This window comes from Phocoena sinus, chromosome 7, assembly GCF_008692025.1.
Source record: "Phocoena sinus isolate mPhoSin1 chromosome 7, mPhoSin1.pri, whole genome shotgun sequence".
NCBI lineage: Eukaryota > Metazoa > Chordata > Mammalia > Artiodactyla > Phocoenidae > Phocoena > Phocoena sinus.
The window spans coordinates 27,247,517-27,263,022 of NC_045769.1; the positions used below are offsets into that span (position 1 = coordinate 27,247,517).

The 15,506-nt window shown below is 37.2% G+C and overlaps 1 protein-coding gene across 3 annotated transcripts in view; it reads right to left on the bottom strand.

The window, feature by feature from the left end:
* UNC80 (unc-80 homolog, NALCN channel complex subunit) overlaps positions 1-15,506 on the bottom strand; it is a 241,703-nt gene that overhangs the window by 162,491 nt on the left and 63,706 nt on the right. For 2 of the 3 annotated variants that reach the window (XM_032637295.1, XM_032637297.1), the window contains exons 19-21: positions 13,582-13,796; positions 12,007-12,113; positions 10,355-10,451 (exon numbers count right to left, since the gene is read on the bottom strand). In XM_032637295.1, the coding sequence (XP_032493186.1) occupies positions 10,355-10,451; positions 12,007-12,113; positions 13,582-13,796 (419 nt within the window). The remainder of the gene's footprint in view (positions 1-10,354; positions 10,452-12,006; positions 12,114-13,581; positions 13,797-15,506) is intronic. The other variant, XM_032637294.1, reaches the window with a different exon arrangement.

The following is a 15,506-nucleotide window of genomic DNA, read 5'->3' on the forward strand; positions in this document are numbered from 1 at the left end:
AATACTCATATCAGATAAAATAGACTTTAAAATAAAGAATGTTAGGGCTTCCTTGGTGGCGCAGTGGTTGAGAGTCCACCTGCCAATGCAGGGGACATGGGTTCGTGCCCTGGTCTGGGAAGATCCCGCATGCCGCGGAGTGGCTAGACCCGTGAGCCGTGGCCGCTGACCCTGCGCATACGGAGGCTGTGCTCCACAACGGGAGAGGCCACAACACTGAGAGGCCCACGTACTGCAAGAAAATAAATAAATAAATAATGTTACAAGAGACAAGGAAGGACACTACATAATGATCAAGGGATCAATCCAAGAAGAAGATATAGCAATTATAAATATATATGCACCCAACACAGGAGCACCTCAATACATAAGGCAACTGCTAACAGCTGTAAAAGAGGAAATCGACAGTAACACAATAATAGTGGGGGACTTTAACACCTCACTTACACCAATGGACAGATCATCCAAAATGAAAATAAATACGGAAACAGAAGCTATAATAGACACAATAAACCAGATAGATTTAATTGATATTTACAGGACATTCCATCCAAAAACAGCAGATTACACTTTCTTCTCAAGTGTGCACCGAACATTCTCCAGGATAGATCACATCTTGGGTCACAAATCAAGCCTCAGTAAATTTAAGAAAACTGAGATCATATCAAGCATCTTTTCTGACCACAACGCTATGAAACGAGATATCAATTACAGGGGAAAAAATGTAAAAAACACAAACACATAGAGACTAAACAATACATTACTAAATAACCAAGAGATCACTGAAGAAATCAAAAAATACCTAGGGACAAATGACAATGAAAACATGACAATCCATAGCCTATTGGATGCAGCAAAAGCAGTTCTAAGAGGGAAGTTTCAAGCTATACAAGCCTACCTCAAGAAACAAGAAAAATCTCAAGTAAACGATCTAACCTTACAACAATAGGAATTAGAGAAAGAAGAACAAACAAAACCCAAAGTTAGCAGAAGGAAAGAAATCATAAAGATCAGAGCAGAAATAAATGAAATAGAAACAACGAAAACAGTGGCAAAGATTAATAAAAACAAAAGCTGGTTCATTGAAAGATAAACAGAATTGATAAACCATTAGCCAGACTCATCAAGAAAAAGAGGGAGAGGACTCAAATCAATAAAATTAAAAATGAAAAAGGAGAAGTTACAACAGACTCTGCAGAACTACAAAGCATCCTAAGAGACTACTACAAGCAACACTATGCCAATAAAATGGACAACCTGGAAGAAATGGAAAAGTTCTTAGAAAGGTATAACCTTCCAAGACAGAACCAGGAAGAAACAGAAAATATGAACAGACCAATCACAAGCAATGAAATTGATACTGTGATTAAAAATCTTCCAACAGGGCTTCCCTGGTGGCACAGTGGTTGGGAGTCCGCCTGCCGATGCGGGGCGCGCGGGTTCATGCCCCAGTCCAGGAGGATCCCACATGCCGTGGAGCGGCTAGGCCCATGAGCCATGGCCGCTGAGCCTGCGTGACTGGAGCCTGTGCTCCACAATGGGAGAGGCCATGGAAGTGAGAGGCTCGCATACCGCAAAAAAAAAAAAAAAAAAAAAATCTTCCAACAAACAAAAGTCCAGGACCAGATGGCTTCACAGATGAATTCTATCAAACATTTAGAGAAGAGCTAACACCCATCCTTCTCAAACTCTTTCAAAAAATTGCAGAGGAAGGAACACTCCTACACTAATTCTATGAGGCCACCATAACCCTGACACCAAAACCAGACAAAGGTACTACAAAAAAGAAAATTACAGACCAATATCACTGCTGAATATAGCTGCAAAAATCCTCAACAAAATATTAGCAAACAGAATCCAACAACACATTAAAAGGATCATACACCATGATCAAGTGGGATTTATCCCAGGGATGCAAGGATTCGTCAATATATGCAACTCAAACAATGTGACACACCATATTAAGAAACTGAAGAATAAAAACCATATGATCATCTCAATAGATGCAGAAAAAGCTTTTGACAAAATTCAACACCCATTTATGATAAAAACTCTCCAGAAAGTGGGCATAGAGGGAGTCTACCTCAATATAATTAAGGCCATATATGACAAACCCATAGCAAACATCATTCTCGATGGTGAAAAACTGAAAGCATTTCCTCTAAGATCAGGAATAAGACAAGGATGTCCACTCTCACTGCTATTATTCAACATAGTTTTGGAAGGCCTAGCCTCAGCAATCAGAGAAGAAAAAGAAATACAAATTGGAAAAGAAGAAGTAAAACCGGCACTGTTTGCAGATGATATGACACTATACATAGAGAATCCTAAAGATGCCAACAGAAAACTACTAGAGCTAATCAATGAATTTGGTAAAGTTTCAGTATACAAAATTAATGCACAGAAATCCCTTGCATTCCTATACACTAATGATGAAAAATATGAAAGAGAAATTCAGGAAATACTCCCATTTACCACTGCAACAAAAAGAATAAAATACCTAGGAATAAACCTACCTAGGGAGACAAAAGACCTGTATGCAGAAAACTATAAGACACTGATGAAAGAAATTAAAGATGATACCAACAGATGGAGAGATATACCATGTTATTGGATTGGAAGAATCAATATTGTGAAAATGACTCTACTACCCAAAGCAATCTACAGATTCAATGCAATCCCTATCAAATTACCAATGGCATTTTTTATGGAACTAGAACAAAAAATCTTAAAATTTGTATGGAGACACAAAAGACCCCAAATAGCCAAAGCAGTCTTGAGGGGAAAAAAATGGAGCTGGAAGAATCAGACTCCCTGACTTCAGACTATACTACAAAGCTACAGTAATCAAGACAATATGGTACTGGCACAAAAACAGAAACATAGATCAATGGAACAAGACAGAAAGCCCAGAGGTAAACCCATGCACCTATGGTCAACTAATCTATGACAAAGGAGGCAAGGATATACAATGGAGAAGAGACAGTCTCTTCAACAAGTGATGCTGGGAAAACTGGACAGCTACATGTAAAAGAATGAAATTAGAACACTCCCTAACACCATACACAAGAATAAACTCAAAATGGATTAGTGACCTAAATGTAAGACCAGACACTGTAAAACTCTTAGAAGAAAACATAGGAAGCACACTCTTTGACATAAATCACAGCAAGATCTTTTCTGATCCACCTCCTAGAGTAATGGAAATAAAAACAAAAATAAACAAATGGGACCTAATGAAACTTAACTTTTGCACAGCAAAGGAAACCATAAACAAGATGAAAAGAGAACCCTTAGAATGGCAGAAAATATTTACAAATGAATCAATGGACAAAGGATTAATCTCCAAAATATATAAACAGCTCATGCAGCTCAATATTAAAAAAACAAACAACCCAATCCAAAAATGGGCAGAAGACCTAAATAGACATTTCTCCAAAGAAGATATACAGATGGCCAAGAAGCACATGAAAAGCTGCTCAACATCACTAATTATTAGAGAAATGCAAATCAAAACCACAATGAGAAAAAAAAAAAAAAAAAAACCACAATGAGGTATCACCTCACACCAGTTAGAATGGGCTTCATCAGAATATCTACAAACAACAAATGCTGGAGAGGGTGTGGATAAAAGGGAACCCTCTTGCACTGTTGGTGGGAATGTAAATTGATACAGCCACTATGGAGAACAGTATGGAGGTTCCTTAAAAAACTAAAAATAGAATTACCATATGATCCAGCAATCCCACTACTCGGCCTATACCCAGAGAAAACCAAAATTCAAAAAGTCACATGCACCCCAATGTTCACTGCAGCACTATTTACAATAGCCAGGTCATGGAAGCAACCTAAATGCCCATTGACAGACAAATGGTTAAAGAAGATGTGGTACATATATACAATGGAATATTACTAAGCCATAGAAAGGAACGAAACTGGGTCATTTGTTGAGACGTGGATGGATCTAGAGACTGTCATACAGAGTAAAGTAAGACAGAAAGAGAAAAACAAATATTGTATATTAACGGATATATGTGGAAACTAGAAAAATGGTACAGATGAAACAGTTTGCAGGGCAGAAATTGAGACACAGATGTAGAGAACAAACATATGGACACCAATGGTGGAAAGCCGTGGGGGTGTGGGGGTGGTGGTGTGAACTGGGTGATTGGGATTGACGTGTATACAGTGATGTGTATAAAATTGATGACTAATAAGAACCTGTTGTATAAAAAATATAAAGAAAACCTATTTATTAAGTTTATAGACGTGTGTAATTAAAAAAAAAACACTACTGTTACCTTGGAAAAAAAAAAGACTATACATTTTCCTGTGAGCACAGCTTTAGTCACATCCAAGTTTTGATATGTAATATTTTTATTATCATTCTGTTTAACTTATTTTCTAACTCCAATTGTGACTTGTTTTGTGGGGTGTTACTTAGAAGTAGTGTATTTCATACCTTCTAGTTACTTTTTCGTTACTGATTTGTAGCTTAACTACAAGTCAAGAAACACACTTTGTATAATTTTAATACTTTGAAATTTGTTAAAATTTGCCTTATAGCACAATATGGTCAGTTTTAAAAATGTTCCAACTGTGCTTGAAAATAATTTGTAATTTAAAGTTTTGGAGTATAGTGACTATATATCTGCTTGTTGAATCAAATTTGCTTTACATTATTTAAGTTTTTTATATCCTTACTAACTTTTTTTTGGGGGGGGTGTCTACTGGTTCTGAAAGAGGTATCCTCTATCAGCGAATGACAGCAGTATGCTAAATCTCCTATTATGATATTGAATTTGTCTATTTTTTCCTTGTAGCTCTGTTGCTCTATATAATTTGAAGTTAAGTGCATACAAATTTAAAACTTCCTGGTAAATTGAAAAAAAATTTATGGCATGGCATGAAAATAATTACCAATTCCTGGTGAACAACTTTTAAAATGTCTCAGCATCAAACTGAGATATGTAGGTGTGAAATGGTATGGTGTCTGGAATTTGTTCCATAACACATTAAAAAAAAATAAGATGAAGCAAGTTGGAAAATTTTTTTACCATTATTGCAAGTGGGCGATGGATATTTGGTATCCCTTGGGTCCTTTTTACTCTTTGTCTATGTTTGAAAATTTTCATAAGCACAAAAATGGTTCAGGGGCTTCCCTGGTGGCGCAGTGGTTAAGAATCTGCCTGACACTGCAGGGGACATGGGTTCGAACCCTGGTCCGGGAAGATCCCACATGCCACGGAGAAACTAATCCTCTGTGCCATGACTACTGAACCTGTGCTCTAGAGCCTGTAAGCCACAGCTACTGAAGCCCACGCACCTAGAGCCCATGCTCTGCAACAAGAGAAGCCACCACAATGAGAAGCCCACTCACTGCAGTGAAGCGTAGCCCCCGCTTGCCACAACTAGAGAAAGCCCATGTGCAGCAACAAAGACCCAATGCAGCCAAAAATGAAATAAACTAAGTAATTAAAAAAAAAAAGCAAGGTCCTACTCTATAGCCCAGGGAACTATATTCAATATCCTGTGATAAACCCATAATGGAAAAGAATATGAAAAAGAATGTGTATATATATATAACTGAATTACTTTGCTGTACAGCAGAAATTAACCCAATATCGTAAATCAACTGTACTTCAACAAAATTTGTTTTAAAAGGCTCAGATTATAATTAAAATATTATTATCAACATTTCCCATATTTCATTCCTTATGGGTACATTTCCTTTTCAGGTACAAATATTCCATATTGAAAATTCTATATTCAACAACTTCAGTATTTTTTTTCCATTTAGTATAGCATACTTTGTATTAAATGCAAAAGGAAGTAGCACAAGAAGAATCTAAAGGTGGAAAAAATTCAGAAGACAGAATTTCAAATGGTATACAGAAGGTAAAGCTAGAAACTACAAATAAGGAACAAACGTTTCTTGGACAATGCCGTTTCCAGACAGCTGCCTTTCAAAATACTACTCTGTTTACTCACTGGACATTACCAAAGCTATCAGAACAGGTAACTCCTGTTATTTTTCCTATCTATATATCACTTTATTAATCATTTATATATAGCCCTTTGATAGATACACATATCACAGGAAATCTCATCCATTAAAAAAAATTATAACCTTAACAGTACCTAAACTTAAACCTTGAATTTAAGATAGATCCCAAGTAATATTTTTCTTTTTAGTGAATCCAGTTGTTTTATTATTTCATACTATAATTAAGATTTAAGATACATTAAGTGATAACTCTAAAATTTGTAATAGAACTAATATATAAGACAGGATGGATGGTAAAAAAATATTCTTATTTAACCAATTTATTAAAAACAGTTGTCATCATTTTATTAAAGGAAGCATTAAGAATAATTATCCCACCATTTCTTCCAATATTTTTGACAAGCTAATTAATTCTAAAAGAAATGTATTCAATATTACTAAAGAAAGTATCATTTTGATTGAAAGAACTTCAGAAACAATGCAGTTAAAGAGTATAAATAAAATAATTAAGAGAAAAGTGATCAAAACAATCTTTGTCAGCAAGAACCTACTCTGTGAAGAATCATTCACAGAATGATGTACACTTATTACAGGTAAGAAGATCAGCAGACTCCTACGAGCCCAGGACATAAGGATCACGCTGTAAGTAAAAGCTATTTACAATGGAAATTTTCCATTTTATCTATAAAGCATTAATAGATAACAATATATTTACTAACTTTTTGAGCACTTAGTGTGTGCCAAGTACTATATGAAATATTTTATAATTTATTAAAAAAAATTTTTTGTAACAGTCATGTAAGACAGATCTTTAAAGATAATTAAAGAGAGAGAGAGAGAATGAGAGAGAATAGAGACAGAAAGATAAAGAGAAAAGGGACAGGTTAAGTAGCCTAGTCTAAGTTCATGCCACAGAAAGTGATAAAGTCAGAATTCAAATCCAAACCTACTGACAACCAGCCTGTACTCTTACCACTCTGCCACACTGTGTCTCTAGAATACCTGAATGTTTACGTTGAAAGAGTTCAGACCTTTACATACTGCTGAAGGTAGTGATTACGTCAGGAAAGCTACTGTAATAAATAAATCAACACTGTACATGTTACAAACTGATTGTCAAGTTGTACCCTGCTGACATCTCGTATTGTAATACTGAAAGAAATGTTGAAAAGTAATTTGCCTATAAAAGGTACCTCTTCTATATCAATCTTTTATATAAACTTACTAGAATGTAAAGATGCCTCTTGGCTTCCTTGGCCATGATTAATTTTTTAGTCTCAGTACATTTTAGTTGCATTTATTTACTATTTTTTAACATTAAATTTACTGAGGTATGATTTACATAGAATGCATTTTTAAAAAGCTATTAAATCCCAAAGGAGCATTTCAAAATCTAGTATTTCTTTAAGCAGCATTTTCCATACAGTTTATGGCAGAGCTGAGCACAAAGAAGATATCCAGTAAGTTTTGCTGATCAGCTGGAAAAAACAAACCCATTGCTTTAATGAAATATCTTCCCTCAGATAGAGACATCATGATTTCTAAAATAAAATATTCTTAGTGAATAGAAAAATATAGACGAAAAAGATAGCTGGTCTGTGAATGTAATTTCAGTTCTGTTAAATGTTCAGCAGATGTGTTTTTCATTCGTTGAATAATTTTTTAGATTGAAAAAATTCTATCGCCTATTGCATTTTATCTTAGCTCAGTGAAGTTCAGGTACTACATTGAAATTGAGGGTAAGAACGTTTCATATTTGCTTTCTTTAACAACTTTAAAGAAAGAAACAGAAAATATGCAATTAAATGAAAATAAATGAGAAGGAAAAAAGACAATGCATCTATAATGGATGGATGGGGATCATTTATTCACAGATTGCAAAGTAAAAAAGAAAGAAAGAAATAAGCAAAAGCAGGCTCAAAGTTAGAAAGATGTTCACAAGGCCAAGTATGGTAGTTGTTGCAAAATACAATGTTCTTAGATTAGCAGATAATGTTCTTTTGGTTTTATAGAATAGCTGGAGATACCTGTCTTTTGCAAGAGATTCTGAAAGAGTTAACTCACAGAATACCTTTTATAATTTTTAACAAGCCAGAGATCGCGGACAAAGAATGATGATGTACAAGCCATCTTCTTTTGCCAGTCCAAAGCACATAAAATATTCCAAAATCAGTCCCAGATTTTATCGTTTTGTCTTCTAGACACACAGGAAGAGACTGTCTGTATTACAGGTATTGTTGACACAAACTCATCCTGGACTCAGGCTGTATGAATATTCTGTATCAGGTCTTTTTTATTTGTGAATGGAATATAAAAACTATGTGAAACAATAGTTGAAATCTGTAAGAACAGTGGATGAGGAAAACTCAAAATCCAGAATGTTATGAAACAATAACGATAACACATTTGGAACAAGAGTAAGAGTAAAAATATTGACCTATTACTTGAAGAAGGGAGTGTAAGGAAATCAAAGGAGGGTAAACAACTCAATTATGCTTTCATCCTTTCTACTAAGGAGAAAAATTCACAGATGGGAAAGTACAGAAAAGCTTCATTAAAAAGGCACCAAATGTGAAAGACCCTAGTTTCTGAGTTTAAGCCTCAGTTCCATCAAATTACATTCCAGTGCACAGAAATGACCTGGAGATGCGATCACAGTACTAGTCAAATGACATCCAGCTAACACAGCACATACCTGGAGAACATACTTTAGTTCCACACTTCATTCTCAAAGAACCACCACAAAAATGTCTTTATAACACCGACAGTTTTGAACACTAGACATATCTCTAAAATATCATGAGTGGAAAGAGTACAAGAGGATTGAAAATGACAAAGATCCCAATTATTAGGAAGATTCTTGAAACCACAGACTAATAAGCCTGATGTGTGTCCTAGCCAAATTCTGTAAGAGAGAACTGGATAGGGAGGAACACTAAAAAAAACAACACAGAAGTAGTCATAGACACCACTGTAGTTTACTGAAGAAGACAGCGTGGTGAACTGTTACATTCCTCCTTTCGACAGAGTTATAAAGATATCAGTGAGATAATTTTTTAGTAAAGTCTAATGATGTTTTCTGCATAAAGTAGGAAAGTGCTTGCTGATCACTAGTAAATTAAATGTATGGTTGGCTGAAAAACTGTACCCACAAGTTGTTAATCAATAAAAGTCAACTACGTGTGCTCTAGGAGCTATTTCTTTGTATTTGTCCTGCTTTGTGAGAATATCAACAACTTGGATGAAAACAGGGAAATGTGTATGTCTCTCATGATAGATTTTTATAGCACAACTGTAGAGAAGAAAAAATGCAGAATTCCTGGACAAGTGACTTAACTATCCCCCCAAGTTAATGAAACAATACATTTAATTTATTTTGAGATGAAGAATGAATAAGGGCTACATCAAAGTAATGCATGATATTTGTTCATGAGAAGGACAGGTGGCAAAAGTTAACCCAAAATTCAATACAAACCAACTCTGTGATGTGAAAACAGATAATGCAGTCTTAAATTGTGTTCATCCACTGGCTGTATCCCTGGGAGCTTAACAGTTACACTATCTACTACACTGATTAAAGTCAAATATAGCGCATTGCATTCCATCTGAAGCACCACATTCTGTAAAGCACATCATCTAATTAGAATATATAGTAAAATGAAATCAGGTTGGTGATGGATCTAGAGACTCTTCTATGTAAAGAAAACAAAAGGAATCAACAATATTTAATGAGCAGAAGTGAGATCAAAAGAGAGAACATGAAATAGGTAATAGGTGAAACTGGCATTATGTGGGTATGAGTGTGCGTGTGTGTGTGGCTACAGATATCATGACTAGGACTAGTGAGTCAAATTTATGGATAAGTATCTTTTCAGCACATAAGGAAAGACTTTCTCACAATGAAAGCTGTCTAGTTCTGGAACAGGTTGCTTTGTAAAGTAATAAACTTGCCCTCGGTGGAAGTGTTCAGAGGGTGGCCGGCCACCCATCTGGGATATAATGTGCAGAATTCCTAAGTAGATAGGTGGATGGATAAAAGGATACCTGGAGTTTTTTTTAGAACTCTCAGATTTTAATAAGGGACAGAACAGCAGAAGAGAAGTCTGTGTCTTATTCTTTGCACACCCAGGGCCCACTAGGGAATGAGGAACACGGTAGGACTTCCATAATTGTTGCACCAAATTGATAATAAATAGAGAAGCTATAAATAGTAGTACAAACAAAACACATATGAGAAAGAAATGAATAAGAAATCAAAGGAAATAGAAAGTAGATCATTTTATCTAGTCAAATGTTTGTTCTGTGTAATGAAAGTTGCATGTAATTCTTAGGCCAAGTGACATTTACCAAGACGCTTGAAGAAATTCTCCTCTTCATCCCTCCCGTTTTCCATTCCACTCCCTGGTCCACCTTCAGAAAGCTTTACAGCACTGGTGAATTTGACCTGAGAAAAAAAAGGACGGTAGTCAGATAACTCAATTCAGAGGAAATTCTTTGTGTTTATACTAACCTTTACCTTGAAAAATAAGTTGTTTAGAATATAAAGGTCACTTCATTTCTTTTGGCTTCCACATCTGGTTAGCTAGTCTGTATAGTTTATTCCCATGTGCCAAAAAAGACATCACTTATAACTATAATTTGAGAGCCTTGGTCATAGATTGAAAGTAAAATAATCAGGCACTATGAAAATAATTTAGTGAGCAATTGAGATATCCTTAGAGTTTAATTCTGATAAAGTCCAAACTCAAATTTATGAACAAGTCATATTCATCCTTTACAAACAACACCACAACTGAGAAGCAGATGAAAGTAAAAGATAGCCAAATAGAAGATTTCAAATCTCTATGAAAGAACAAGTATAAATGAATTTATAATGTGTACTATAACTAAAGTGCAATAACATGTTTTTTTCCTAACACTTAAAATGTGTTTGTTTACAGCAAAGCAAGGAAGCTATGGACCTCACAGACCCTCAAATACTTGGCCAAATTTTAGTAAAAAGAATATGAAGGAGGAATTATAAATATATCTTCTAAATGTCTTATAAGGTTGCTATAATCTTTTTATAACTCCAAAATATTACTTTAAAAAGAGATAGAAGAAAACTGGCTTTAGTGAGATTCAAAGAAGAAAGAGTATAAGCAAATAATTTGTATATAAAGAAATGTAACTCCTATTACATGCTGAAAATTACAGCCATTACAGGCCATGAATCAGCCACAGGGAAGACTCATCAGAAATGGATTTCACTAAGAATCACGACCTTTTCCAAACTGCATGCTACTACAATGCTTAACAGAAGAAGCACTTAGTGGGAAAAATCATCCTGAGCTTCTTAATCCTTTTCAAAGGGGAGAAAAGTTCAGATGGTAGGAAAAGTAGGGAAGGAAAATATATGGTGTGTGTGTGTGTGTGTGTGTGTAAAAGAAATCACTATACAATTATGTGTCCTTGGATAGGAGCTTGAGATGTTAGAATTTCATACATGTATTAAAAGTAGCTGGGGGCTTCCCTGGTGGCGCAGTGGTTGAGAGTCCGCCTGCCGATGCAGGGGACGCGGGTTCGTGCCCCGGTCCGGGAAGATCCCACATGCTGCGGAGCGGCTGGGCCCGTGAGCCATGGCCGCTGAGCCTGCGTGTCCAGAGCCTGTGCTCTGCAACGGGAGAGGCCACAACAGTGAGAGGCCCGCGTACCGCCAAAAAAACAAAAAAAAAAAACAAAGAAAAAAAGTAGCTGGGAATTAATACCTATATACCTCTCTATATCTGTATTACAATTTTATTCATAGTTTTTTGTCACTTTTTTCCTTTCTATGATTGCCTCATACTAAGACATCTTAGTTTCCATAGTTCACTTAAGTTTCCAAAACTTACTTACCTTGAAGAGAATTTCTTCAGCTCCTCCTTATTCGGCCCCTCCAGGTGTTTAGCAGTTCCCAGCCCTGACATTTTTCTATCAGTGACTCCAACATTCTCTTACGTAAGTAATGTCCTTTTTACCTTGGAGCTTTGCCTGATGAAAGAGAGGCGGTCCACAGAGCTGATGTCCAGGAGGTCCTCCACACCATCTGCCAGGCCTGAGAGGGAGGATCGTTTCAGCCAGTTTCCTAGTTAATAATTCAAAAAAAAATTAGACCATTATAGCATTTTCTCCCAAATGGATTAAACAAAAAAGTTGGCATGTGCCCAACAAGCAATGAAAGTTACATGACTTGATGTAAATAAAAGTGAAAACAAATTGTCTTCGAAATGTACATGCTTTGAATAAAAACATTCAGTGTTGGACTATAAAATTACATGACTAAATCAGAACAAAAAGAACCCAGGCCTCTTGCATGATTAAAACCGTAATCCATACAGTTCTCTTTGACAACTTCCACATCTTCCGTTAAGTCCTGTTGATTTTACCTCCTAAGTATCTTTCAAATATGTCTACTTCTCTCCATCTACATGGTCACCACCCAGTCCAAGCTACCATTACTTATACCTGGAGCACAAGGGCAGCTTTCTATCTGGTCCCCCATATCCACTCATGCTCCCTCCAATGTGTTTTCCATGCAGTGATCTTTTAGAAAAAAAGTTTACCTGCTCATGTTATCCCCCTGTTCAACATCCCACCTCGGCTCTGTAGGGCTGTAGGATGAAGAGACAACCTGACCTGCAAGGCCCACACGCTCTGGTCCCCATGGCTTCACCATAGTCATGCAACCACTCTTGTCTCAGTTCTTCCATGTCCCTCCCTCCTAATACATTTGCACATTGTACTGCTACCACCTGGAACGCTCTCCTTCCTCCTTCTCCCAAGTACCCTGCAGATATTAATATCTCTTCCTGCAGGAAGCCTTCCCTGATTCCTGCCTCTCCTCCCCCTCATTTAGGTTAGGTCTCATCCTTGCATGCTTTTAGGGCACTACATATACTTCCCTCATAAAATTGATAGTTTGGGGACTTCCCTGGTGGCACAGTGGTTAAAGAATCGTCTGCCAGTGCAGGGGACACAGGTTCGATCCCTGGCCTAGGAAGATCCCACATGCCGCAGAGCAACTAAGCCCATGCGCCGCAACCACTAAGCCTGTGCCGTAGGGCCCGGTGCCACAACTACTGAGCCCGCATGCTGCAACTACTGAAGCCCATGCGCCTAGAGCCCATGCTCCACAACAGGAGAAGCCACCGCAGTGAGAAGCCTGAGCACTGCAATGAAGACCCAATGCAACCAAAAAAAAAAAATTCATAGTTTGCAACTCTATTTAGTTGTATGATTATCTGCTTTAGTGACTGTCACCCCTAATAGATTGTAAATTCAGCAAAGTCAGGCATTGTGAAATTCTGCTCACCATTTAATCCCTGAATCCTAGCACAGTGTTTGCACACCATAGAAGCTCATAGGAAAGGTTTGAGAAATATCTGCTGAAAAAAATGAATGAATGAATGAGTAAATGAAGGAGTCAGCCTAGGCTTTGTGACTTGAAAGCTTTCCCTTTCTCTACCTTCCCACGAGTTGCTCTGCTTTGATTGTGAGTTGGTTTGAGGACATGGCAGGGAATAAGAGAATCCATAAGATAACTACAGACATACTTTTACCTATGGGGAGTTTAAGCTTCTTTCGGAGGGAAATTCTACGTGACCGAGAGCGGGTGCGCCGGTCAGAGGTGGTCCCCGAGTGAGCAGTGGTGCATTCCGAAGTGTCCTGCTCAGACTGGCTGCTGGTGTCACTCGCCGCACTCTGGGATTTGAACATCTTGCGCCAGAAATCTTTCCGCCCCATGTTGCCCCCTTGCATTTGTTCATCGCTGAAAGCAAGCAGAGGAGAGGGTTAAACGTCTGAACACATGTGAAATTCTCTTACATTTCTTTCAACCTCCTGCCAATGACACTGTGGCAAATCGTGCAGGATGATCTTTGATGGGCTGGGATTTAGGAAGAGGCAGAGTGGGAGTGGAAGGAAGGAGATCAAGCTTGACTCTCTGAGCTCTTCTTGAAAATAGCCATGTCTCAGCTGTCAAGTTGAGGAAATCATTTTTTTCAGCCATGAAATAAGACTAAATATTACTGCAGGTAATCGTCTGCGAGTGTGAGTCATAAAAGTTGAAGCACTTACAGTGTCAGTAAATATTTAACTTTTTATTTTTTTAAGTTCCCTGGGGGGTGTGCAGTACCATATCTTATTCCCCACCCCTACCCCAGGACAGTATAATTCTTGGCCCTAAATAAACTCACAAAAATACTTGAACGAATAAATAAATAAAATGCAATCACCACACCCAGGGGATGCATCATCCCACAATTTTTCACTAAGTAATTTTCATAGTGCCTGATTATTTAGCTTTCTTAAGTCAAAGAAACTTAAGGTTTAAAAGTAAAAAAGGGCTTCCCTGGTGGCGCAGTGGTTGAGAGTCCGCCTGCCGATGCAGGGGACACGGGTTCGTGCCCCGGTCCAGGAAGATCCCACGTGCCACAGAGCGGCTGGGCCCATGAACCATGGTCGCTGAGCCTGGGCGTCTGGAGCCTGTGCTCCACAACGGGAGAGGCCACAACAGTGAGAGGCCCGTGTACCGCAAAAAAAAAAAAAAAAAAAAAAAGAAAAAAAAAAAGTAAAACAAAAACTTAGCCTGACTCAGTAAGACAAATGGGAACATCTCCAAAGGGATTTTTGACTAGGGCATTCCACAAGAGGAAAAAGACAAGTGGCCAATGGTATGCAGAGTTTAATCTCACTAGGAATTTTAAAAAAAGGCCAGTTGAAATGAGATCCCTATTTTCACTCATTAAATAGGCAAAGATTAAGGTGGGGTGGGCTGGGAGGGGAAGAAAGCAATGATACTATCATACTGCCATGATGAGAGAATGAGTCAACTTTTCTAGAGGGTAATTTTGTAAGATGTTATCCAAAGGGTATGTCTACACCCATGACAAAGAACTTCAATTTCCAGGAAGTTATCCCAAGGAAATGATGGGACAATATACTAAGATGTAGATACTAAGTATCTACTTAGTATCTAAGATGTAGATACTAAGAAGGTCAAATGCTCACTGAGGCTTCTGGGTCAATGTTAAAAATTGGAAATAATCTAAATGTTTACCTCTAGGGAAACAGCTGAATAAATTATGCGACTTCCATATGATGGCATCCTCTGTAGTCATTAAAATTCTATTTTCAGAAGACTAGTGATATGGGGAATGTTGATGATATATTGCAAAGTTAAAAGGCACTGATAAAATGGATTAAGCAGGATATCACCAGGTTAATAAAAAAAGTACACGTGTATGTGTCTTTGTGTAAGCTCGTGTGTACACATGCTCAAACATGTACCCAACATAATACACCAAAAGTTTACTGTGGTTATTTCTAATTGAAGGTATTTAAACATTTTTTTTCTCTATGCTTTTCTGTGTTTTCCACATTTGGCAACTTGAAGAACACATATTATTATACTTCAGTAATTTGGAAAGAAAAGGTTATGGAGAATACTCTAGTAACATGTGATGAAATTATTTTTGGG